Source organism: Peromyscus maniculatus, chromosome 15, assembly GCF_049852395.1.
Source record: "Peromyscus maniculatus bairdii isolate BWxNUB_F1_BW_parent chromosome 15, HU_Pman_BW_mat_3.1, whole genome shotgun sequence".
In the NCBI taxonomy this organism is placed as follows: domain Eukaryota; kingdom Metazoa; phylum Chordata; class Mammalia; order Rodentia; family Cricetidae; genus Peromyscus; species Peromyscus maniculatus.
Genome location: NC_134866.1, coordinates 78,240,065 through 78,264,982, shown reverse-complemented (window position 1 = coordinate 78,264,982; position 24,918 = coordinate 78,240,065). Strand labels below are relative to the sequence as shown.

Sequence of the window (24,918 nt, the reverse complement as noted above, 5' to 3'; positions counted from 1 at the left end):
ATTAAAAAAGTCCCAGAGATCAACAAAGTGTCAACATAACGTATGACAACAATTGAGAAAGATGATCAAAAGGAAGCAAGGTCTGTTGCCTAAGGAGAACACGGAGTCCTAACCAGTAAGTATGGGGGGGGGCGGGGTTCTGGGAGTTGGAAAATCATCCCTTTGCAGCCTTCACAGTACAGACCAACTCAGGCTGGAAGCATGAAGGGGGAAAAAAAGCTAAGGGAAGACTCGAGAAGCGGCAGGAAATCATCACTCTGTTAAATGTCTCCCTACTTACATCCTATCCTACTAGTCAAGAGGGAAACAAACCAGTCAACGCCGCAGTGGGGAAATCAGACGCATGTGACTGGGAGACCAGAGCTGACCTGGTTAGTGGAATCATGCAGACATGGGCTGTGTCCAGAGGACACACCCTGACAGGGTCGCCATGACAGAGAGGAGTCTGGGGGAGGCAAAACTGGAATCTCACCTTAAAAAAGAGATAAGGAGGTCATACGAAATAAGAAAGGATAAGGAATGATTTCAAATTAAAGAAGACTTGATTTAAATGCAATGTGAACCTGGAATGCATCCTGTATTAGAGGAGGAAAAACGTGATAAAGGACATTTTTGGAGTCAAATGACAAAAAAGAAAAAAAGCATTAATTAATAAACTCAATAAATGTGCTATGGTATTTAACATGTTGGGTAATGCATGCTGAAGAATTTAAGATTGTGTGAAACAAACTTTCAGATAATTAAAAAAATATAGCATGTGCATACCTTTCTGACAGGGGCACAATAGGTTACACACACACACACACACACACACACACACACACACACACACACACGACAGAATGAGAAAGCAAAAACAAATACATCAAAATGGTAACAAACAGTGAATATGGGCAAAGGGTAGGGAGGGACTTGCTAATTTTCTCTAAGTTGAAAATTACTTCCTGGGGCTGGGATATGGCTCAGTAAGAGTGCTTGCTGCACATGCGTGAAAACCTGAGTGTGATCCCCAGAACACACATAAAAGCCCCAAACGGTTGCATGCAGGCCTATAACCCTATTACTGGGGTGCTGGGTACAGAGGGGAAGCTTGCTTGGGATTGTTGACCTGTAAGTTCAGTGAGAGACATTTTTACTACTTAAAAACCTGTTTCTAATTAATGGAACTAATTTCGTTCCACACATAAACACAAAGTACTTCTCTTTCATAATTAAAAATAAGCTGCATTTTTCATTAGTGCATCTTCAATGCAAACTGACTGAAGACTTCTGTGTTATCCAGAGCTTTACCAAAAACTGTCCACTTTGTAAATGTAACTGTCACTCTAGGGCCACATGGCGTGTCTGACTTCGCCAGGACAGTACATCTGTGTCCACGCCCACCGTCCTTTATCAATGCTATGCATGGAGAATGCAAGCAGGTAGCTACTTCCTAATCCTCGGTGAGGCCCAAATATCTCAGTACTTTTTGAAGTACTACTAGACACCAAATTATTTCGTTTTTGTTTCTTTTTTATATTATGGTAACTATATAAATTTTAAAGTATTACATATAGAAGCATTATATTAGCTTTGAATTTAATCTCAAGATACTATATAGTGCTGATTTAAAAGGCTGGGCCAATCCTTTAAAGCCAGAGTCGAGACTGTAAGTTCCCTATGGAAGTTCCCTTAATCACTCACCTTCACCCCCTGCCCAGCTCTGCTTTGGCTGGCCCTGACCATGCACCCATTCCAGAGCGGCTGGCCAACTCTGCAACTCACATTCTCGGGGAGACCACGATCATTCTGAAACATCCAGAAGGGAGCCAGAACTGACAGCCATGTCCCTGCACTTTGTGAAGAATCCATCACAAAGGAGGGCTCTGTTCCTGTCCAACAGAGGCACAGGCACAGGGTGGGGTGAGGTTAGGTCGACCCTGGGATTCGTGCGCACGGCACCAGTCTCATAACCCTCCACCCGTGTGTTCACCCCGCAGTGTCCCAGCGACGTTCTAAGTCTTGCAGGACAGTCAGAAGTGTGCTCGTACATTCATAAAATGTGCTGGTGGGGTCAGTGACTCCTTTGAGCCTTGGTAATGTATACAAGAAAGGCCGCTATCTGTGAACTATGAGAAAGGAAGAAGGGGAATGGGGGTGAGCGTGAGCTTACTCCTGGGAAGACGCTCACTATCTCTTCATGGCTTCCAGGAGATGGCAAGTCTGCTTCCAGATCTCTCACTTGGCAATGACGTAGAAGTTAAGAAAACAATGGGGTTGAAAATTAAAAAAAAAAAAAAAGTGAAAGTATAAAATTTTGTACAACAGAGACAGGCTGCGTGAAAACTACACGGTACAATGAACAAAAGCAACAAAGAATGGCTTACACAACCTCGGAAGTGTGGTCGTCAAGGCAGAGAGTAAACGAAGACGGCATGGAGAATACAGGGGCTGGCAGAGGGGATGCTGCCGTGTGTGGGCACACTTCCCTAAAGAGGACTTAAGATGTACTTCCGTGAGCTGAGTCACCAAAAGTACCTTTTCGTGTATGCTTATGTGAGCGAATGATGCGAGCGTGTGGACCGACCACAATGACAGGCCACGAGGCGGCACCTACCCAGGTGACACTGCTCCTTCTCTCTGGCTTCCCACTGGTGGCTGTCCACGTATGCTGCGGAGAGCAGGCATCTTCTACCTGAGGGAAAGACAATCATCTCAGCAGGCATGTCGTTTAAAAGGGCTGCTTCACTGACTGCGGCGTCAGTAAAGTATGTGCAACCTCTGGCTGATTACTTTGAAAATTCTAATGTGATACGATTAGTGAATACTGCACAATTTACAACAAAACACAGGAACATCTGAAAACCTCCTCAGCAGTTTTCCAGGTAAAAATGCTGGTCGTTTTAATCTTTTAATGTTAACACTGAAAGTCATTTACGCTATTACATCACAGCCCAGGTTCTCAGGGTCCTAAAATCCTTCATAGACCCCAAATAACCTGCTGAACTATTGTTAAGTTTTTAACTGGATGATTATAGTTATCAATCCTGAAAACATTTCCACTTGATTCTGATTGGCATATTTACCCTTATTTTGCATAAAGGAAAGAGAAGTATCATATCAGACCCAGAACCCCTGAGGAGATGAAAGAAACTCGGAAGCTGATCTGGAGGCATCACAGGTGACAGAGCTGGGTTCCCAGTGGCCGGCCCAGTGCCTGGGGTCCACAGTCCTCAATGAACACTAATACCCATGACCTCCTAGAACAATGAGAAAGACCCGGTGACAGTCTCAACCAATGTAAAACCTTCTGCACTTAAAGGGGTACTCTCAGTCAAGTGTCTACAACGTGGAAAAAAATAAGTCACTTGTATCAGGAACATAAAGTTCCTTTAGTAAATTTACTACTTCATAATACAAGACATCCCAACTGAAAGGTGGGCAAAGGATTTGAGCAGATATTTCAAAGCGGGGGGGGGGGGGGGGGGGGGGGATATGCTGGGCCTGGTAACACAAGCTTGTAATCCCAGCCACTGAGGAAGCTGAAAGCAGGAGGATTCCGACCCCAAGGCCTTTCTGGGCTGCAAAGAGCGTTCAAAGCCAGCCTAAGTAACTTAGTCTCAAAACAGCAAGTGCTGAGCCAGTGAGATGGTTCAGGGGGTTAGGAGCTTGCTGCTAACACTGCAACCTGAGTTCAATGCTTGGACCTCACATGGTGGAAGGAGAGATCTGACTCCTGAAGGTTGTTCTCTGGCCTCTACATGCGGCCACAGCATATAAATGTTCCCTCCCCTACAAAGTAAATAAATAAATGTAATTTAAACTGTTTTTAATAATATAAAAGGAGCTGGGGCTATCAGTGATACATGCTAAGTCAGCATATGTGAGGCCTTGTGTTCAGTTCTCAATACTACACACATACACACTACACACACAAAACACACACACACACACACACACACACACACACACGCACAAGAAAAGATTTCTACTATCACTAGCCAGTAGGAAAATACAAAGCAAAGCCGCCCACTATGAGGACCACAATCACAAAACAGAAAACGTAGCTATGGGTAAAAACAGAACTTTACATACACTGGTGAACTTTACATATCAGTGTGCAAGTGCTTGGGAAAACAGGCAGCACCCCACTGTTACCACAGTTACCAAGTGACCCAGCAATTCTACTCCTGGGTAGATAGAAGAAGAATGAAAACTTAAATTTGCATCAAATTTATATACCAGTGTCATGGAAGTATTATTAATAATGGATAAAAAGCAGAAGTGCCTGAAATATCCACCAGTTATACACCAAGACATTATTTAGTAATTTTTTTTTTTTTTTTTTTTTTTTTTTTTTTTTTTTTTTTTGGTTTTTCGAGACAGGGTTTCTCTGCGTAGCTTTGCGCCTTTCCTGGAGCTCACTTGGTAGCCCAGGCTGGCCTCGAACTCACAGAGATCCGCCTGGCTCTGCCTCCCGAGTGCTGGGATTAAAGGCGTGCGCCACCACCGCCCGGCATTATTTAGTAATTTAAAAACAAGACTCTTGGAAACATTATGTTAAGTGAAAAAGATATCAGTCTGGAAAGAGCACACATTATATTCCACTTCCATGAAACACCAGAAGAGGCGAATCCAGAGAGGAAGTAGGTTACTTGCTGCCTAGAACTGGGAACGGTCTGGGAACGTGAGAGTAACTAGTAACAGATTTCCTTGGGGTGTGATAAAAATATCCTAAGTGATTGTAAAGATGTTTGTACAACTCCATATCTCTACTGGAAGTCAGAACTGGGTACTTTTAATGAGTGAGTTATATGGCGTGTGAATTCTATCTGGGAAAAGGGAAAGAAGAACTCCAAAAGAAATGGCAGCTACCCAGAGATCATAACAGACCACACAGGCATTACAACCTGAGTTTTCCATAGGTGGAGAATGACAGAAGATCACAGGACTTTGACATCTGGCCTGTACATACATGCACACATACAAGCATGTGCACACAAGCATGCATATTCACATACACACACACACACACACACACACACACACACACACTAAATCACACACACTAAAAAAACAGCACACTCATCTTTCTATGACGCTGTATGAATGTCACATAGGTCTTTCCATCACTGCACATTGAGGGTCTGTATATTAATGTTACAACCAAAGGATTTCTACAGCCAGGGGCAAAAGATTAAAGGAAGCCAACCAGAAGCAAAGAGAAAGATCTAGATCTGACTCTCAAATTTTAGTATGCATATGGATCTCACTAAAATGCAGACAGTAGTTCTGTAGGTCTAGAGTGCAGACAGAGTCTGCATATCTCACGAGTAACGGGGTGATGACAAAGTCCTCGGATCACATTTGAATGAATGAGAGACAGACTGACTTCAGACCCACAGGCTTAGGTCCCAGCCTGCCCAATCCTCTCTACACATGCCATTCAAAATGTTTTCCTAGCCAGGCTGAGGTAAAGGTGGGAGTGTCTGCAAGTTCAAGGCCAACCTGCCCTACATAGTGAGACTATCTCAAAATACCAGAGTGCTTACAATTTTCCTTGCCTACTATCCTTAGATCACTTTCTTTTGAGCAACAATATTCTTTAAGTATCCTCAATTTAAAAAAAAAAAAAAGTTTTCTCCATTGAATTCTATAATACTTTTAAGAACCAGAACTTCAAAATTTGTGAAAAACATATCTGTTCCTTACACATTTTATTATTATTTTGGCCTTTACTATTTGTTTGTTTTTATTTTTTTGAGACAGGGTCTCTGTGTAGCCCTGGCTGTCCTGGAACTTACTTTGTAGATCAGGGTGGCCTTGAACTCAGAGATCCACCTGCCTTTGCCTGGCAGGTGCTTAGATTAAAGGTGTGTGCCACCATGCCTGGCTCATTATCTGGACCTTTGGTCAAATGTCTCCAAGCAGTTTTTGTTGTTGAAAAAAGGAAATAATGCTACTGTAGAAACAGATAAGCTTTAGAGTCACAATTTAACTTCTAACCCTTGCCTTGCCAATAATAAATGCTATGAAAAACTGGTCAAATCACACAGCGCCCCTGACTCTTTCATCATACACAGAATGAGGGAATACTACTTATCTCAGCAGTTAAGGACTCACTAACGTCTCAACGTCTACTATTCCTGCCTCCAGCCTTCCCATGTACTTGTCTTTGTTGTTGTTGCTCTATCTCAGTTCATTTTTCTTCTGTCGTGTTCATCATTTTAGCTGTACTTTCATGGTATTTTAAGTGGACTAGGTAGAAGTCTCAAAGTGTTGCATATACTGACTGATCTGTTACGGATTTATATGGAGTACTTTTCCAGATCAAACATTTCAATGTCTCTAAGTCAAACTATTTATCCACACACCCAAATCTTGAGTCCTATGTACTTACATGGCCTCCCTATAGCCTCCACCTAGAGCCTTCGTCTGATATAACTCACTGTAGTGATGAAAATGTTCTGTTCTAAGCTGTCCAAGACAAAAGCCTCCAGCTACACAGATCCACTGAAACACTTAAAACACCTTGTGCCACTGAGAAACTGTTTTTCATTGTATGTACCTTCAACTTAAATTTAAATAGCTACATGTACTAGCAACTGCCGTGTTGGAATAGCACAGGCCCAGTATAAACAGTTTAAACTGAAATCAAACTACTAAATTAAAGATTCTCTCAAGCTGCTCTATGCAATTTCCATTCCCTTCTTAGAATGGTTGGCTCAGACATTATAAGCAACCAACACATCTACTAGATCTCCTTCAGCTACTAGATAAGATCTTATTAGATTTCAAAGGATTTACTAGCAATCATAATTAAATGTGGTAAGCAGCTCTACAGAACATTCTTACTTTAGTGCCACGTACTGTTCGTATCAACTTGCCAAATGTGTGATATGCAACATTTTTACCAGGTAGTTCAACCACTTAACCTTCAGAAAACTCTTAAGGCCAACTACAAAGCTTCTTAAATGGCAGTACATTAAGTAGCGTGAGCAAGTGTGCATTTTTTAGCTGGTGTTAAGGGAGGTTGATTGAGAAAGAGGAGATAAGCAGCCCTGGAAACATCCAACTGTGGTTAGTACATTTTACTCCTAGAATCCGACACATCTTCAAGGATTATGAGGTTGTAACCATTGCAAACTCGGTTTCTGTAAATACTTTGAAACGTGTTTTCATCATTAGCTCCACTAAAAAGGCTTCGAGTAGGTGCGATTCAACTCAGTCATCAAAGTGATCTACGAGGAACTATAATACTTGTTCACCTACACGCGGAAAACGGTAAAGAGGAAATGCCAGGCAGAAGTTGTCACCAAGGTCATCGGGTAACGTGGGGTTAGTACTGAAGACTCTTCGACGAGGTGAAGACCGGGGGTCCGGACCATCAAGTACGAGGTAGTAAGGAATGCCCCTCCAAAGAAATCTCAGGTGGAAGAAAACTACTCTAGCCCCGGGGGTGAACGTATTTGGGTGTTTCATGGAAAGCAAAGAACTGGCTTAAAACCTGCACGACGTACAGAAATCTCTCATGCCATAGCCTTCCTCTACTTTTCATAATTTTGCACTGGTGCCGGGCGGTGGTGGCGCACGCCTTTAATCCCAGCACTCAGGACGCAGTGCCAAGCGGATCTCTGAGTTCGAGACCAGCCTGGTCTACAGAGCGAGTTCCAGGACAGGCGCAGAGCTACACAGAGAAAGTGTCTCGAAAACAAAACAAACAACAACAACCAAAAAAAAAAAAAACCAAAAAAACAAAAAAACGTTTGCACTGGCGGATAACTATCCTTAAAGGAAATGAGTTATTTTTCCTTCCTACGCTACCAATAACCTGTAGCTTCTCTTAGCAACCGGATCCCAGAAGCATTTGTGCTCTTCTTGAAAGCCTATGGCTGCTTTCATTCAGTGAACAGCATATCGAAGGGCCTAAGGGAGCTGCCCCTCCAAGGCAGCAGCCACCAACCTGCCAGGGAAAGGAGAGGCGTAGACATCCTCCGAGCCAGGAGCATCCCACACCGCGCCATGGGGGCCGCCATCTTGAACGTACCAAGTGGAACGCCGGCCGGGGGGGAAGGTGAGGAGGGCGGGACAGAGCCCCGCCTCCGCCGGAAGTGGGCGGCCCCGCAGTTGGTGCGGCCCGGGCCGGGACAATATGGCTACGGTGTTCCGGCCCCTGGAAAGGTTGCGGGCGCCGCGTCCTTCGTTGCATCCCGGGGTGACAAGCTCAGGCTCCGCCTGCGGCCGCTGCCCTCTCGGAGGTACCCGCGGCCTCACGCGGTGGAAGGAGGGGTTGGGGTGGGAGAGAAGGGAGCGTGAGACCCCGGCGGCGCCTCTCTTTGGAGAAGGCTCGGGCGACCTTTCTGTTCCCTCGAACTGCACGTGTGTTGTGCAGCCCGGTTTGCTGGGGGGCCGTGAACGCCTCCACTTGGTGCCTGGAAAGCAAAGGGCAGCTAGGGTCTGGACTCGGAAACGTCCACGTTGCCCTTGGAGAACATTCCTCACTCACTGGGTTTCCTTTTCTGCGAGGTTTTGGTATCCCAGCCGTGCTGTTTACATCCTAAAAGACTCGAGGCAGCCTTCCTCGTCCCCCAAGTTATTTTGCCTTTCTGAAAATATTAAACGTGAGACTGCTACTGAGTGGTAATAAAAGTATTTAACGTTCTGGTGTATTTTACATATATGAAATCCTTACCTTCAGTAAGCATCCAATGGCAGGGGTAGTACATTTACGTAATAGGAAACAAGATTGTCACTTGCCCAAGGTCACAAGGAGCTTGTCTATTTGAACAAAAGACCCGGGTCTGGCAGCTTCACAGGATTCCCTTTTATTATTTTATTTATATTTTATTTATTACTATTATAGCTACTTTTATTATTACTTTGTCTTAGCAGAACTCGGTGCACAATTTTTTTGGCATGTTTTATCTCATGCACAGTCAAAGATGCTGAAGAAGGATACATTCCAGACTTGCTAAGCTGTAGTCAGTGATTTCTGATTTAAGGCTTCTTGAGTGCAGATCTGAAAGGCTATCTTCAATTCAGAAGTTACAAAACTGGAAGTCACCATGTAGCTTTTTCCAATATCCCATGTTTCTCAAACCAAGATAAACCAAACAAATGTGGTGTGTGTGTGTGTGTGTGTGTGTGTGTGTGTGTGTGTGTGTGTGTGTGAGATGTCTATGCAGTTACTAGCCCATCACTTAGATGGCAAATGCCCATTTGTTCTGCACATCCCATCGTGTCAACCAGTCTTCACACTTCATTAACCATTACCTACTTTCAAATGTAAGACTTTTGCCAAGACTTGCATTCTGTAGTAGACTGGTTTGTAGGAATGTTTGTTTCCCTACCAGGGATACTACAATATTTGTATCTATCTGGATGGATCATTTATTAATGTAATAAGTGAAGATGAGTTCATTAGAGGCAACCAAGCTCTAACATGTTATTTGCTAGGGGAAAAAAAGCAATCCAAATAATTTCACTTATTTTCTTTTTCTGTTCTTTAGCTAAAAGATACCTACTCACAGACAGCATTGTGAAATTGAAGGAATTCCAACAGAAGAAGGTGGCTATTGCATATAACCTTCCCGGCACCAAAGGTAATAGTACGCGTTTCATTAATTCTTTCATCCATTTGTCATTCAAACTTCCTTTGTCTCTAGTCTTTCAAGACCTGTCTCATAGAGAAAAACAAAGTGAACAGTCGCTTAGTTTCCTAGTCTACCTTTCATCTCACACTCTGCTACTCAAAGTCTACAACTCTTCCCTTAGCCCCGCCCCCGGACCCCAGGGAAATAGTGCAATTAGCCCCACGACCAGTCATCTCGATCTGTGCCACTCAGAATATGATTTGAGGACCAGCATCAATTGGGAGATCGATGGAGATGCGAATGGAAAGGCAGCAGAGGATTTGTATACACTATATAGTTCAAGAATCCAGGTGACTGGCTTTCAAATGTTGATTAAATTTTGGTGAAACATAGGCTTTATGATATACTTGTAGGTAGATGAGACCGTGGTGTGATAGTGCATTTTGGCATTTTTACACTGTAGAATCTAGGATTTACTTTGAAAACTCCATTGTGTTTAGAGTATATAGAAGAATCAACATTAACAAACTTGGTGTTTGTTGAGGCTGGTTGGCACTCGACGGTCATTAGATTTTTTTTTTTTTCCCTACTTTTGAAAGGTAGTTCAGGAGTTCAGAGTGTTTGCTGCTGTTCCAGAAAACCTGAGGTTGGTTTCTATCACCCACATGGGGTGGCTCACATCTGCCTAGAACCCTAGCTTCGGGTGGTCCAATGTCCTCTTCTGGTCTTTGTAGGCAGAAACATGCACAAACCCACACCGAGACACACACATATGCATATAATTTAAATATTTTTAAATTTTAAGAAGCACTAAAACCATGAGAACACCAATCCATTAGGCGCCAATGCCTTTAGCACCTTGGCAGTCTTGTTGCATTCATTCACTCTGTCCTACAGGTAGAATTTTTTTTAGAACATCAGACTCCTTTATAGGCATGTCTAAGACTTCTTTCTGGCTTTTCCTCGTTGTTGTTCTGACTTTAAAACAACTCTTGTTTGTCACTCTTGACTTGTTATAATTAAATGTGTTCTTAGAAGACAGTTTCACATATGTCCATGACACATGCTGACCACTGTCACCCTCCACTTCCCCACCACCCCTTCCAAATCCTCTCTCACGTTCATGTCTGTTTGTGTTGTTTTGTGACCCACTGAAATCAATCCCGTTGACTTCTTCAGATGTAGACCCAGCTCTCTTTCCTCTCACTGCCAGATACTGTTGAGCCGCTGATGTCCCTTAGCGCCTGCGTCTCTCCCATCCCACTCTCCCCTCACTGCTCTCCCAATCGTGATGCCATGGTGGAATTCAGAGGGAAGGAAGCCTTCGTAACAGTTGGGGAGAATGCTTTTATCTCCAGCTGAATACTCAATATGCGTTCACTGAAGTGTCTCCTTTTCCCTTCTTTTATAGCTCTTTAAAGATTTATTTAGTTTTGTTTCATGTATGTGGGTGTTTTGCCTGGATGTACGGCTCACAGAGAGCAGAAGAGTGTATTGAGCCCTCTGAAAGTGAAGTTAGAGCAGTTGTTAGCTGTCGTGGAGATCCTAGGCACTGATCCTGAGTCCTCTGCAAGGACAGTCAGTGCTCCTAACTGCTCAGCCAGCTCCAGTCCCCAGACTTTCCTGTTCATCTTGAGTATTTTTGAGCCACGTGAGGTTTGCAGTTAGGAAGGCTCCCTGCTGTGGCCTGATTGTTATGTCTAATTGTTATGGTCTTCATAAAGCCGCGACGGCTGTCAACATGTTCTGAAGTACAATCTAAAAGTCAGTGCCTGTCTACTCATGTCGGACTGATAGTTATATAATCCTCACCCATTTCCGCCTTTTCAGGGGCCCACAATGACATTCTCTTACATACCGCACTTTGTACAGACTTTTCCGTAAGAGAGTTCATTGCTGCTGCTCCACTTCCATGAAACTTGTGTGTTCTGCTGCTTACATTACAATAGACGTCAAAGTGAGGCTTTATGTACTGTGTTTGTATCATTCACATGCTCTGGATTAACAACAGCCGATCTTCCTGGTAGACTTTAAGCTCCGTAGAGGAGCCAGAACTTTGTGTGAGAGACACATTGCTCTGATTGTGACTATATGGTAAATACATGAAAGTCCAACTATTTAAGTCCTAATTTACGTTTTTTAATGTTTTAGATTTACTGGGTTTATTAACATTTAAGAGGTGCAGAATGCAAAACCATTGCCTTGGAATCTTTCAGATGCGAAATTGCTTAGAAATCTAAAACTGAACTGTTTAGGTCCAGCAGGCATAGGATGAAGGTGAGGTTGCTAATGCCATTGCTTCCCCAGTAAGGGAAGCTCTGACAGGAGAGGTTCCCTCAGTACCTCTTGGCAGTGAGCTGTGGTGAGCTGCTCCTCCCTGAGGGCAGCCTCTTTCCCATCCCAACCATCCTGAGTGATCGCCGCCATGTTGTGCTGTCTTTCAGAGATCTATTTCCGAAACTTGGAGGAGAAACTGACGCAGAACAAACTCATCTTGAAGGAAGAGTTAAAAACACTGCTTCACCTGTGTCAATCCCGGGAGGATGTGGAACTGGCGAGAAGTGTCATTTACAGGTGAGGCCTTTCCTGAGAACCCTGCCAGCCTTCACGTCTTCCCACTCCGCCCTTCCCAGAGGCGTCTCCTCCACCTCCAAGACTTAAGCTGTCACCTCTACACGCATGACGTCCAGTTATCTTACCCTAACGCCCGCCTTCAGCCTCGGACGTTGATACTTATTCAGGGGCCAAGCGTAGGGAAGCAGCTCATAAACTACCAGCAGACTGGCCAGTACCTCCACTTACCCGTCCCCCAGCATACCCCTGTGCTCCTGACAGCCCCCAGTCACACAGGGCAGGTTTTGGAGCCTCTTTTCCTGGGTAGGAGACAAAGGCTGTTGCTTGCTTCCTCTCTCTCTGGTACCCGTGGCCTCCTCGCCCGTCTTTCTGCCTCCTGCATCTTTTTGTAGATATTTCTAGAGACTTCCTTTGTCAGAAAGGAAGCTCAAGAGCAGTGGTTCTCAACCTTCCCAATGCTGTGACCCTTTAATACAGTTCCTCATGCTGTGGTGACCCGCACCCCCACCCCAGCCATTACATTATTTTCTTTGCTACTTCATAACTGTAATTTTGCTGCTGTAACGGATCATAATGCAAATATCTGTGTTTTCCAATGGTCCCAAGTGACACCTGTGAAAAAGTCATTTGACCCCCCTAAAGGGGTCTCAACCCACAGGTTGGGCACCTCTGTGCTAGAGGGTCTGAGATTTCCCAGGATTTCTGACGGGTCTGTGCTCGTCACGTGTCCTTACCCTTTCTCCTCTAGCGCCACACTGGTCATTAGCCTGGTGTGAGCTGCACAGCCCACGCGACACTGGATGCTGCCAGGCCTTGGAGCAGCACCATAGGCAGTGCAGCTTCTCCTGGCCATACCAAAGGTGGATGTAGGGAAAGGGACCCCTCTTCTGGATAGCTGAGGCAGCAGGTACGTATCAGGAGGGATGGAAATGATAGAAACTACTCGCCAATGTTTACATAGTTTTTCACAGATTCTTATGCAAATGTTTAATGGTTTTGGTAGTTTTCTTTTATATAGTTTGGGTGTTTTTGTTTGTTTGTTTGTTTGCTTGCTTGTTTGTTTGGTTTGGTTTTTTTGAGACAGAATTTTTGCTATGTAGCTATGTAGCTCAGGCTGGACCAGCCTTGATTGCAGTTTTCTTGCCTTGGTTTCCTGAGTGCTGAAATTACAGGCATCTGTCACCGCTGGTAAAAAGCAATCATGTCTCAATGTAGGAAGCCATAAAGCTGGGTGGGACCAGCTTCAGGTTTTTACAGTAACTCCTCTAGAACTTGGAGGTGGGAGTGTCACATGAAAATACCTAATCCTTTCTGAGAGCAATATCCTCAGTCCGTCTAAGGACATCCCATTAGATTCCACATTGAGAAACAAACTTGCAATACACAAACTCTTGAGAAACAAACCAAATTCAATCTACTACACAGCCTACCAATAAACCTTCAGATCCTGTCATCAGAACTAACTGGACATTGTCATTGACTCTGGCTGTTTTTCTCTTAAAAATTTTTCCTATTAGTCCCCTAAGCCAGGAGATACCCAGGAATAACACAACAGAACAAAAATTCTGAACACTTTGCCTTTATATTCATCATACGCATCCAAGTGTGACTCGTAGCTCTTCACTGATGCTCATGACACTACCCAGGTGCTTTTCTTTGCCGCTTTTGTGAACAGCTGGGCAGGTTGGTGCATCTGTGATCTAAGATCACTGTCTTCCTGAGACCTGCAGCCCACGGCTGGGAAAGGCAGGCATGGGCTGAACCGGAAGCTCATCTTTATGGAGCCACAGTGGGAGTGACTTAATCCCCATCATAATCTTGCTCCAGTGCTGGTTATTTTATGGGGACATTTTAGATCCTCCCTTTTATTGGCGTTAACTTGAAGCTTTTGCTTCCTGGTTTTAATCTGGCACTAGTTCCTCATTTACTGACATGTATAGATTTCGAAGATGCCTCACATTTTATAATAACTACCATTAAAGAATTGTCATGTGCCAAGCAAAACCCATCTGGTTCTCCCAGATTCCTTGAGTTCTCATCCCCACTTCACAGATGAGGAACTGATGCTCCAAATGATTAATTGATTTTCCTACAGTCATGTAGTTTATAGGTAGAAGAGCTAGACTGGAATCATCATACAGAAGCAGTCAGAGTCCTTCATCCCTATACTTTCTTGTCCTTAAGAGCTCATGTCTCCCACACTGCAGTGAAGCAGGTCATGTTGTATATAGTAGCATGTCTGTCTAATGTTGCTCCAGCCTTCCTCTGTGGTTTTGGCAGAAGGTGAAAGGTTTTCTGGTAAAGTCAGCTTTGTCCACTAGTGTTTTAAAGTCATTGACATGATGAAAATCTGACGGGTATGTGATCCTGAGGTGTTCCCTTGGCCACCAGATTGTCATCTTAAGTGCCTGCAGCAGCCTTGGCTGGTTACGGGAAGTAGTTTGTGTTGGTCGGTTTCCGATGACTGACTGGCCACCCCTAGAACTTACGCCACACAGTAAGCTCTCACTGCCATTAAAATTAGCCTTTTCCCAGGACTTCAAATCTCAAAGTGTGTTTAATTTTTTTTTTACCTAGGTGGCCATAGCTCATGTAGGCCTTTACCTGAGTTTAGAAAAGCAGAGGTTGATATAAGTTACACTGTGCTTATTGGTTGTGTGACAGTGTACATGGGCACAGAGCATGTCCAAGGGCCTTTCCTCTGTTCTGTAGGTGGAGCCCATTCTAAGGAGACCCTGCTGTTCTGTAATATGCTTATTATTATTATATTATAATATATCATTATTATTATTATTCTCAGCCCAGCAGGTAGTTGCTTAATTTAGGGGATGATTACAATGTGTGTTTACTTTCAATTTTCAGAGTATTTTTGGCTTCGAACAAAACTCTTTGTTTCGATGCCCAGTATATTATTAAACTCTGGAATTCCTGATTTTATTCAGATCCCTGTTTCTCCCAAACTAGGAATTCCTTATTCTTTACTGTGTCCCCAGCACCTAGCAGAATGCACACTATGGTTTGTGTCCATCCTTGTGGGTGTGTTGTACGTGTGGGGTGTACATATGTTCATGTCCGTATACATGTGCATATGCGAGTGCATACACATGGTTGGAGGTCTTCCTCAGTTGTCCTAAACCCTGTTTTTTAAGACTAGGTTTCACTGAACCTGGATCTCAGTGATTGGCTACACTGGCTGTCCAGTAAGCGCTGAGACTCTTCCTGTCTCCATCCCCCCAACATTGGAGTTCCAGATGCGTGCCCTAAGCCTGCCTTTTACATGCAGATCCACACTTGGGACCTTCTACTTGCTAGCTGAGATCTCTACTCATTCCTGTGTCTGTTTTTGCTATACCCTGTCTTTGCTCATACAATAATCTTGATTACCAGGTACCATACAGAAAACAGGAATTTCACTGTGGGGGAATATAAGTTTGGACCAGTTTTCATGAGGCTTTGCTATGAGTTGGATCTTGAGGACTCTGCAGTGGAGCTCATCAAAGACAAGGTTAGTGTTTTCCAGTTCCTTCCCCCGCCAATGTGTTCTGGTGTTCTTGGTGCTGTTAGAAAAGACGTCTTTTCTATGGTGTATTATTTCCTGGTTAAGACTTTGAGGGAAAGACCACTGAGTTGAATAAAGAAGCTCTCTGCTTTTCAAATCTTTCCTTAGGGTTGGCTCACAAGGAGACTTCCAGGTGTCTTGGGAGGCATAGCATAGCACAGAGGCTACCTTGTGTGTGTGGTGACCTAGGACATAGATCCTGTCTCCAGAGTTCAGAGGCAAATAGTTGAAGACCAGCCATTGATTTCCTATCCTGCACCTGCATTCTCTCTTGTTTTTTGTTTTTTATTTTTGGTTGAAGACTGTATTATTTATAAAACTGGCCAAGTTTTAAAATGCTCTTACACATTCTGGTTTTCTTTTTCTAAAATACAACATAATTTTGCACATCAGTAAGATAACTCAGTAGATACAGGTGCTTTGCATGCAAGCCCAGTGACCTGAGTTCAATCTGTGGAACCCGTGCAGATGTGGAGGGGGAGAATCAGGTCCACACAGCTGTCCTCTGACTTCCATGCAAGCACCATGGCACATGCACTCATACACATACACATGATAATAAATAAATTGTAAAAACATTGTTAGTTACTTACTGAATACTTACTGTATCTTCAGCCTTTCCCACAGTTGTTCTTACTATTATTATGTAATCATTATTCCCACAATGGCCTAGTCACAGGTATGATTATCATTTCTACCTCATAGAAGCTGAAACTGCATTAGCGGCATTAGCAATTCATCCATGGCCAGAGACTCTCAATTGGGTCCACCATGTGCAAGTTAGTATATTTAGGAACTCCAGAGTGAAGTGGTCTGGCGTTGCCTCCTACTCTTTTTCACTTAGTGTGTTCTCTACTGATGGAACTAGCCCTAGGCTTGACCTTTTTATCTGAGACAAGTAACCCAGGCTAGCCTCAAGCTCGCAACCCTCGTGCCTCAGCCTCCTGAATGGTATGTGCACTACAGCTGTGTACCACCATGCCTGACATCAGGGTTACCTTCCCTAAGAACACCGTGCACTAGGAAGATGGTCACAGCAGTTCCAACATTTGATCTTGTCTTCAACTTAAAAAACGAGGAAGAAAGAAACACACACAAGAGCTGGGGACATGCTCAGTGGATAAGTGCTTGAAAGGAACCTGAGTTTGCTCCCCAGAACCCATATTCTTAAAAAGCCCAGCATGGCAGCATGTACTTAGAATCCCAACACCAGGGAAGTAGAGACTTGTGAATTCTTGGGGTTCATTGGCCAACCAGCCTAGCCCACTTGTGAGTTACGAGCCAGTGAGAGACTCTGCCTTAAAAACAAAAGAGGTGGCCTGGTGGCGGCAGTGGTGCACACCTTTAATCCCAGCACTTGGGAGGCCGAAGCAGACAGATCTCAGGAAGTTCGAGGCCAGCTTGGTCTACACGGTGAGTTCCAAAACAGCCAGGACTGTTACACAGAGAAACCTGTCTTGAGAAACCATAAATGAATGAATGAATGAATGAATGAATGAATGGACTTACACAGAGAAACCTGTCTTGAGAAACCATAAGTAAATAAATAAATAAATAAATAAATAAATAAATATAAATAAATAAATCCTCCTTCTACCCCCCCCCCAAAAAAAACCCAACAACAAAAAAGAGGTGAACAGTAACGAAAAAATGATATCCAAGATTGTTCTTTGGCCTTCACATACACTGGCATGTATGTGCACCCATACCTACACATACACAAGATGACATTCCTGTATGTGTATATTAAAATCTGCAAGGTAAATGATGTCTTTAGGGTTTGAATTATTAAAACCACACTTTTTCATGTAATTCGTGTTTTAGTATTTTAAATAAATATTTTAATGTTACACTCAGAGAATAAAAAGTTCCATTGTTCCAAGTCATGATGTGACAGTAGAAACAAAACGGAAGTAATTTTTTAAACCTCGTGTGTGAAATCCCACGGGTACTGGAGGTGGAGTGACCTGAGTGAGAACCGAGGCCTCGGATGCTCCTGCGGCGGTGTTTGGTCCCCACTGTCACCTTGTCGTCATTGTTCTCTGTCCCTGGTGGAGACTGAGACTGTGGCTCTGTTCCTGTCCTCTTCACCCCTCTTACCTTCTTGTCCACCTTCTCCCCAGCTGGTACCTCAGCTCTCTAGACTAAAACCCAGCCTGCGTTTGGAGCAGACTCTGTTGTCTGGTTTTCATTCCTTAGTCTCAGCAGCTGGGATCTACATGGCAGGCTCTCAAGAGAGAACAAAGGAGAAAACACTCATGACATTTAAATATCATGTCACGTTATGGCATCCACAATGCTGGGAAGATGTCAGAAAGAGGGGTACTGGTCAAAGGTTATACAGTCGACGGAAAAGAATTGAACTGCTGTAAAACATGGTGGTCATGTTTAAAAGTCAGGAAGAAGCCGGGCGGTGGTGGCGCTCGCCTTTAATCCCAGCACTCGGGAGGCTGAGCCAGGCGGATCTCTGTGAGTTCGAGGCCAGCCTGGTCTACAGAGCGAGATCCAGGACAGGCTCCAAAACTACACAGAGAAACCCTGTCTCAAAAAACCAAAGAAAAGGGAAGAGAATAGCTCTTAGGTTTGTACATGACGTAGTGCATGTTACCTGACCTAGCTGTTCTGCTAATGTATTTTAAAACCAAATATAATGGGATAAGTACACAGATGTTTTTGTCAATTAAACTAAATATAAGTCAACAACGATGTTGAGATCCACTGTTTTAGCAGCTGATTGTCAAGAGTGAGTGACTCTGTTACCTGGTGTGACGACTGTAGTCCCGTGAGACGTTCTTGCCTTCATTTGACAATCACCTTGCCGCCACCATTCGATAGCACTTGGTGCCGGGTTCACGGCCCTCTCCTCATTCTGCACTGCTCACGACACCCAGAGTGTCCGTCCGTTCCCAAAGCTAGAACAGCGTTTAAAAGCGAAGCTTTGAAAAATCCTTGGTATACCAAAGGACTAGGGAGTTCAGGGAACCACAAATAGAAACCTGTAGTACAGATTCTCAACCTGTGGTCACGACTCTGTCGGTCGAATGACCCTTTCACAAGGGTCGCTTAAGACCATCAGAAAACACGGATGTTTGCATTACAGTTCGTAACAGTAGCAAAATTACAGTTATGAAGTAGCAATGAAATAATTTGATGGTTGCGTCTCACCACAACATGAAGAAGCATTAGGAAGGTTGAGAACCACTGCTGTAAATATCCAGGTCCTGTGTAGTGGTGCACGCCTTTAATCCCAGCACACACACAGGAGGCAGAGGTAGGTGGGTCTCTATGACGCCATCCTGTAGTCTACATAGTGAGTTACAGGACAGGCAATGCTGCCTAGTGAGACCTGGTCTCAAAGAAAAGAAAAAGAAAAAAGGGAAACAGTATGTGGCATCCCCTTAATAGTTTTAACTTCTGACCAAACTATATTGTTTCTCCTCACTAGCGTTTACGAGGTTTCTTCCTAGACTCAACGTCATTCAATATTTTGATGGATATGCTATTTTCCAAAGGCAAATATGAAAGTAAGTACTAGAGTCTGCGGTTGTGGAAAAACTCTACTTGAAAAGCAGCTGGGGTGGGAAGGACCATAAAAGTGACCCTTAGCATCCTGTTGAGGAGCCGCATGGTGAACTCACTTCTTAAATTTGAAAGGATCAAATTGTATATGATGGCTGAAATGAGCCACCAAGGAGTGGCCTTTATCATGCTAAAATCTGCTTTTTGGTAGGTGATGCTGAACTGATTAGAATTTTGGGAACTGCCCGTAGGTGCCTTTAACCTTGCCGGTCACTCTTCACTTTTGGCAGGTGCCCTGGAAGTACTGATTGAAATGAAAAACCAAGATGTGAAGTTCAGCAAAGACACCTACATCCTTGCTTTTGCTGTTTGCTACAAACTGGTAAGACTACGCCCCTTTCCGCTCAGAGCATTGGGAATTGAGCAGTATCTGAGAGAGGATTTATTCCCCCTCCCTCCCTCCCTCCCTCCCTCCCTCCCTCCCTCCCTCCCTCCCTCCCTCCCTCCCTCCCTCCCTCCCTCCCTCCCTCCCTCCCTCCCTCCTTTCTTTCTTTCTTTCTTTCTTTCTTTCTTTCTTTCTTTCTCCAGTTCCTGTTTTCCATCTGGTGCAAATATTTTAATTTTAAATGTATCCAGTTTTAGAAAACTCAAGTTAGCCTTGTCAGATATTTTTATCATGGGAAAAGCAATCATCTTTCGCCCCCTTGGGCAAGCATGTAGATCATGAAAATGAGAGACCAGTTCCTGCCGAACTCTAGAGTCCCTCGTAGATGAGACTGCACTGGATCATCCTCACTGTTGCCTTCTCTGGAAACCATCCCGTCCTGCTGGGGCGGACCCCACATATGACTGCTGTCATGGAGTCTCTCTCTTGTTATTACTATTCTTTTATGTGTACGAGTGGTTTGCCTTTAAGTGTGTCTGTGCCGCCACACACATGCCCGTGGAAACCAGAAGAGGCGTCTGATCTCGTGGAACTGGAGTTGCAGATAGTTATGAACCATCATGTGGGTGCTAGGAATTGAACCCCGGTCCTCTACAAGAGCAGCCCATCTTAGCCATCTCTTGAGCCCTCTAGCACATATCTTGACTTCTGTTTTTACAAGCCTTTATAAACTTTTTAGTCACTTTTAGCTGCAGGTTCCAGTTGGCCCAAGGGCTGTGTTTACTGACCTCAGGATGAGATCTTCCTTTCCAGTCATCCATTCCGAATGTGTCTCCTAGGTAGGCAGCCTGCTCAGGACTGCCTCCCTGGGTGCCTGCTGAAGTGTAGAGAATTTAGTTCTGCTTCTTAAGAAGGACCAGAGGATGTTTCTTCCTGTGTTGTATCCAAGAGTAACTTGTTTCATTAAGTGGAGACAGGTTTGGAAAAGCAGCTGCCCAGGTTCCCACTCACCCCTGGCCACCGCCCCACATAAAATTGAGACTTTGTTGGGAGGACTGAGGGCTGAGTCTGTTCACAGACTCACAGATGCAGGGCTGGTGCTGCCATTATAAACCCATTCACCTGTGGCGGCTCAGAGGCGGGGCCAGGTTTACATTGCTGTCTGGCTGATTGGTGCGTCACTTTCTTAAATTTAAAAATCAACTTTCCTTTGTAGTTGTGTTTGTTTTATTTTATGTGCATGTAAGTATGTGCGCCGTGTGTGTTCCTGGTGCTGGCGGAGGTCAGAAGAGGCCTCAGATCATCTAGACTAGAGTTACAGGCAGCTGTGCGGGTGCTGGGAACCGAACCCAGGTCCTCTGCATGAGCAACTCAGCAGCCCCTAACTGCTGAGCCGTCTCTCCAGCCCCTTAGATTTTCTTTTTAAGTTTCTGTTTTCATGGGATTCTCTTATAACTTACGTTATGTTAGTGTTAATATTTCCAAGTGTTTGGCTTATCTGGAGATTTTCAAGCTAGAACTTGAAATTTCCCTAAAGGAAAGTTCCTTGTGTTACTGAGCATTACAGTGCTATTTGATTAACAGTCGACTGACCCCATTGTAGGGCTTATGCCTAGAACTAGCCTACTGGCATACACGGAGGCCTATATGTTTACAAGTGAAAACTGGCCTGTAATAGAAATAGACAAGCTGAAAAATAAAATTAATTTCAAGTTGAGCTGCTTCCATATAAATAGCCTAGTCTATTTGCAAATGGTTTCTGTATAGCTTAATTTTTTTTATTTTTAAGATTATAATATGATCATATCATTTCTTCTTCCTTTTTCTCCCTCTAACCCTCTCATATAACCCTCCTTGCTCCCTTTCAAATCTATGGCTTTTTCCCATCAATGGCTGTTACATGCATGTAGGTGTATGTGTATACAGATCTATTCCTCACCATAACCTCCTCAGTCTGTATGTTACTTGTATGCGTGTTCTCAGGCTGACCGTTTGGTATTGGATAGCCAGTTGGTCTAGTCTAATTCTCCCACTCTCAGCATTCCCTAGTTACTTAGAGTTTCTTGTGTAGGGTTGAAGCCTGTGCTCTTTCCCCAGTCCACAGTGTCATGACTGTCGAGTTTTTAAAATGACTTCAGGTAGGCTCCGGGAAATTCTTCCGGAAGGAAACCTGAGATACTAAGTTCTGTTCATCGTCACACTCGAAGGTTCATGACATTGACTGAGCAATCCCGTCTCTTCACAGAATAGCCCGGAATCTTTTAAAATTTGTACAGCCTTAAGAGAAGAAGCCCTAATTAAGGGGGATGTCGTCTCCAGGAGAGCGTGCTGTTTTGCAGTGGCATTAGCTCTGAATCAGGTAAGGCCTTGGGGCAGAGCAGACATGAGTGAATTGGGAGTGGGTAGGACATTACTGATTCCGCTGTTCCTGTTTTTCGTTTATTTTTTTCCCTCCGAACTATGTTGTTAAGAAACCCCACAGTGAAAGCAATGCCTTTGTGCCACAGCAATTTGCAGCTAAGTCTGCGCCTGCAAAGACCGTTTTCACAGGTAGCTGAAGACCCAACCTGCATTTCTGTGTGGAGTAGGGAGGCCAAGATCTTGTGGAGAGTCAAAGTAGGAAGCTGCGGTCTGAGAGAAATATCCTTGTTATAGGAAAGATGGCACGTGCGTCCTGTGTAGCATTCTCAGAGAGCAGCTTAGATTAGTGAAGACTCCTGGGTCAGTCCTTGCAAGTTAGACCCATCTACTATTAGTTATTGAAGCCTTACCATTCCCTTCCTTCCTCATCCCCTTATTGACAAATGAAGTCAACCAAGCCAAGAAAAACAGGCGAAATCCTTGAGGTTGATCTCAGCGAAGGACATAGTGCTGGAATACCTGCTGTCTTAAAGAGCCCCACCTCCAAGATTCCCTCTAGGAAGGCCCAAAATATATGAAATACTTTACACATTGGCTATGTGGTAAATGAAAGTCTCATGATAGAAAATTCTAATCAAGATAGGTTATTACCCAACTAGCAAAACAGGGCTGGGGAGCTCTTCCTTAAACTAATTAGACTAGGTACTTAGAACTGAGGGTGATCTTTTCCTTAGTGCTGAGGAAGGCACTCCCACCAGGCACCAACTGCGCATGATCACCTCTGGCTTACCTGCTTTCCTGTCTGCCCAGGAAGGTGTTTCGTGTCTTCCTCCTCTGCCAGGGGCTGAGTGACACGGATGAAGTCTCGTCTGAGACGCACGTCCCCAGTCTTTTTGTAGCTCTTGTGGTTTTGCTCTTATGAAATACAAGTCACGCCATCAGGACTCAGATAAGCCCTCCTGTCATCTTTGTGACTCTCTGTTGAGTCTTGTGCAGGACTCTCCTTGATTGAGTGATCACTAGCATGACCTCAGCCTTGTCCAATAGCATCACTGCCTTTGTTCTGTTGTCTGTTCATGTTTATCACTTTTGCATTGTGTACTAATCCCTTTTTAGTTGTTTTATTTGAAGTCTTTCTGAATTGCTTTGGTTTAGGTGTATCTCTTCTATGTTGCAGAACCTCAACTTGCCTTTATTATGTGACACTAGTCTTTCTTTATCTGTTCATATGACATGAATGCTCTTAGTGTTAGCATTCAGACCCACCCCTTGGCACCTGGATAATATGCAGGCAATACCTTGGCCTGCTCAGAGTCCTGACAGCTGTGGGAGTCCGCCAGCGTCCAGCTCTGACCTGCTCCCACCTTTTGAAGGGTCCTTGGGTGGAGGAGAGAGGAATGAGGAAATACTAGGTAGAAAAACAATAAGAAAGACAGAGACACAGGATAGCTTCGGGAGGGCCTTGGGTCAATACCCAGACACCCAGAGCTTTATTCAAAAGGACTTTTTATAATATGCCAAAGGGAGAGGCAAAAGACCACCTTGCAGTGTCAAAGCACACCTGTACAGCCAAGTGTAGACCCTTCCAAACACCTGGTAACCACGCCCAAGGCCAAATCATCCCATTATGCAGCCCTGCTGGGTAAAGCAAGCCCAGAGTCTCTGACTGTGAGTTCTCACTAGGAAGCCTCTGTGGACCACCACAGACAACATCATGTGCTCATTGCTAATCAGTCTCTCTGTGCCAAGTCTCCTTATAAAAGGTGGTGCCCCGCCTTCCCTATCTCTTCTTTTTTTTTTTTCTCTCCTTCTCTGAGCCCCCCACCCACTCTCTTTCTCTCTCTTTCCTTCTCTTTCTCTCTCTTCCCATGAGGCAGCCCTGCACTCCCTTTTCCTCTCCCTTCTCTCTTCCCCCTTCACCACTAATAAAACTCTCCACATGAGTGCGGCCTGCATGGTGTGTCTCTGTCTCTTACCCACCATGGGGCACCTTGCTCCAAACCCACCACGGTATCTCTCCCACCATTTTACACTCTCAGGTGAAATTTTATTTGGTGCTTTGTATTCTTACAACTTAAAATACGGCAATTTCTACTACTGCTGTGCTGGCTACTTTTGAAGTGAAGTTGGCCAATTTCTGAATGGAGCAGGATAGTGACTTGTGCTGTTGTCTGAAAGGGGAGCGCGCTGTTTTCCTGCAGGTGGTTTGCTCTGTTTGTGGACACTGGGTGTCAGCCCGTGAGGCAAACCGAACAAAGAGTTGGGGAGTTCTCTTCTTGTGTTCCCTGTAATTCCTTATTAACTGCTCAGCCTCACTAACTCCGGAGTCCTGAGAAACTTTGTACTGGGGATTCATCTTTTATTGTGAACGTTGGAGAATCGGATGGAGGCTGCTCTGAATGGGACTTAGCCCAGCCTCAGCTAGCCAGAGTCCCTGTCCCAGTTCGTTCCTGTCCATGTGTCCTCTCTACTGGTTACTTCAAAACCATGTTGTTACTTAGTTCCCTCAGTCTGATTCCTTTGACAGGAGCTACTAACAGTGAAGTGAATGTGTTTTCTCTTTCTTGCTCCTTCTTCATCTCCATCATGGAATTTTAGTTGATCTGCTGCCTCTTGTATTGTTTGCTTTTCTCTTAAATATACCCAGTCTGTCAGCTTTAAGTAGGAAATAAAGGAGAGGAAATGGACCCTATATTTTGAATTTCTCGCACCCCTATTTTCCTTTTGTGCAGTATCATTCTCCCTCCCCAGGTGCATGGCCTTCACGCTGCTCTGTGACCAAATTCTGCAGCGCTGTGGTCCTTGACGCTCGGTGGTCTCTCATCGTCGTCGCCACAGCTGCTGTTCTGGGTTCTCTCTTTTGCCTGTGTTGGGCCTTCTGAGGAGTTCTCCCAACAAACACATTACCTGAGCTCTTGATGTTTAAGTTATTTATTTGTACTGATCCT

General features: G+C 44.3%; 2 protein-coding genes across 4 annotated transcripts in view; one reads left to right on the top strand and one right to left on the bottom strand.

Moving 5' to 3' along the window:
• Mrps27 (mitochondrial ribosomal protein S27) overlaps positions 1-8,077 on the bottom strand; it is an 85,137-nt gene extending 77,060 nt beyond the window's left edge. Inside the window, exons 1-2 of the mRNA XM_006994416.4 lie at positions 7,943-8,077; positions 2,597-2,674 (exon numbers count right to left, since the gene is read on the bottom strand). Coding sequence (XP_006994478.1) covers positions 2,597-2,674; positions 7,943-8,015 — 151 coding nt within the window. The 5' untranslated portion in view covers positions 8,016-8,077. The remainder of the gene's footprint in view (positions 1-2,596; positions 2,675-7,942) is intronic.
• Positions 8,078-8,089: 12 nt separating this feature from the next.
• The window catches only part of Ptcd2 (pentatricopeptide repeat domain 2), a 28,551-nt gene continuing 11,722 nt past the window's right edge, over positions 8,090-24,918 (top strand). For 2 of the 3 annotated variants that reach the window (XM_015987889.2, XM_076552118.1), the window contains exons 1-7: positions 8,090-8,237; positions 9,489-9,581; positions 12,017-12,146; positions 15,534-15,651; positions 19,151-19,229; positions 19,515-19,606; positions 21,855-21,968. In XM_015987889.2, coding sequence (XP_015843375.2) covers positions 8,132-8,237; positions 9,489-9,581; positions 12,017-12,146; positions 15,534-15,651; positions 19,151-19,229; positions 19,515-19,606; positions 21,855-21,968 — 732 coding nt within the window. In that variant the 5' untranslated portion in view covers positions 8,090-8,131. The remainder of the gene's footprint in view (positions 8,238-9,488; positions 9,582-12,016; positions 12,147-15,533; positions 15,652-19,150; positions 19,230-19,514; positions 19,607-21,854; positions 21,969-24,918) is intronic. The other variant, XM_076552119.1, reaches the window with a different exon arrangement.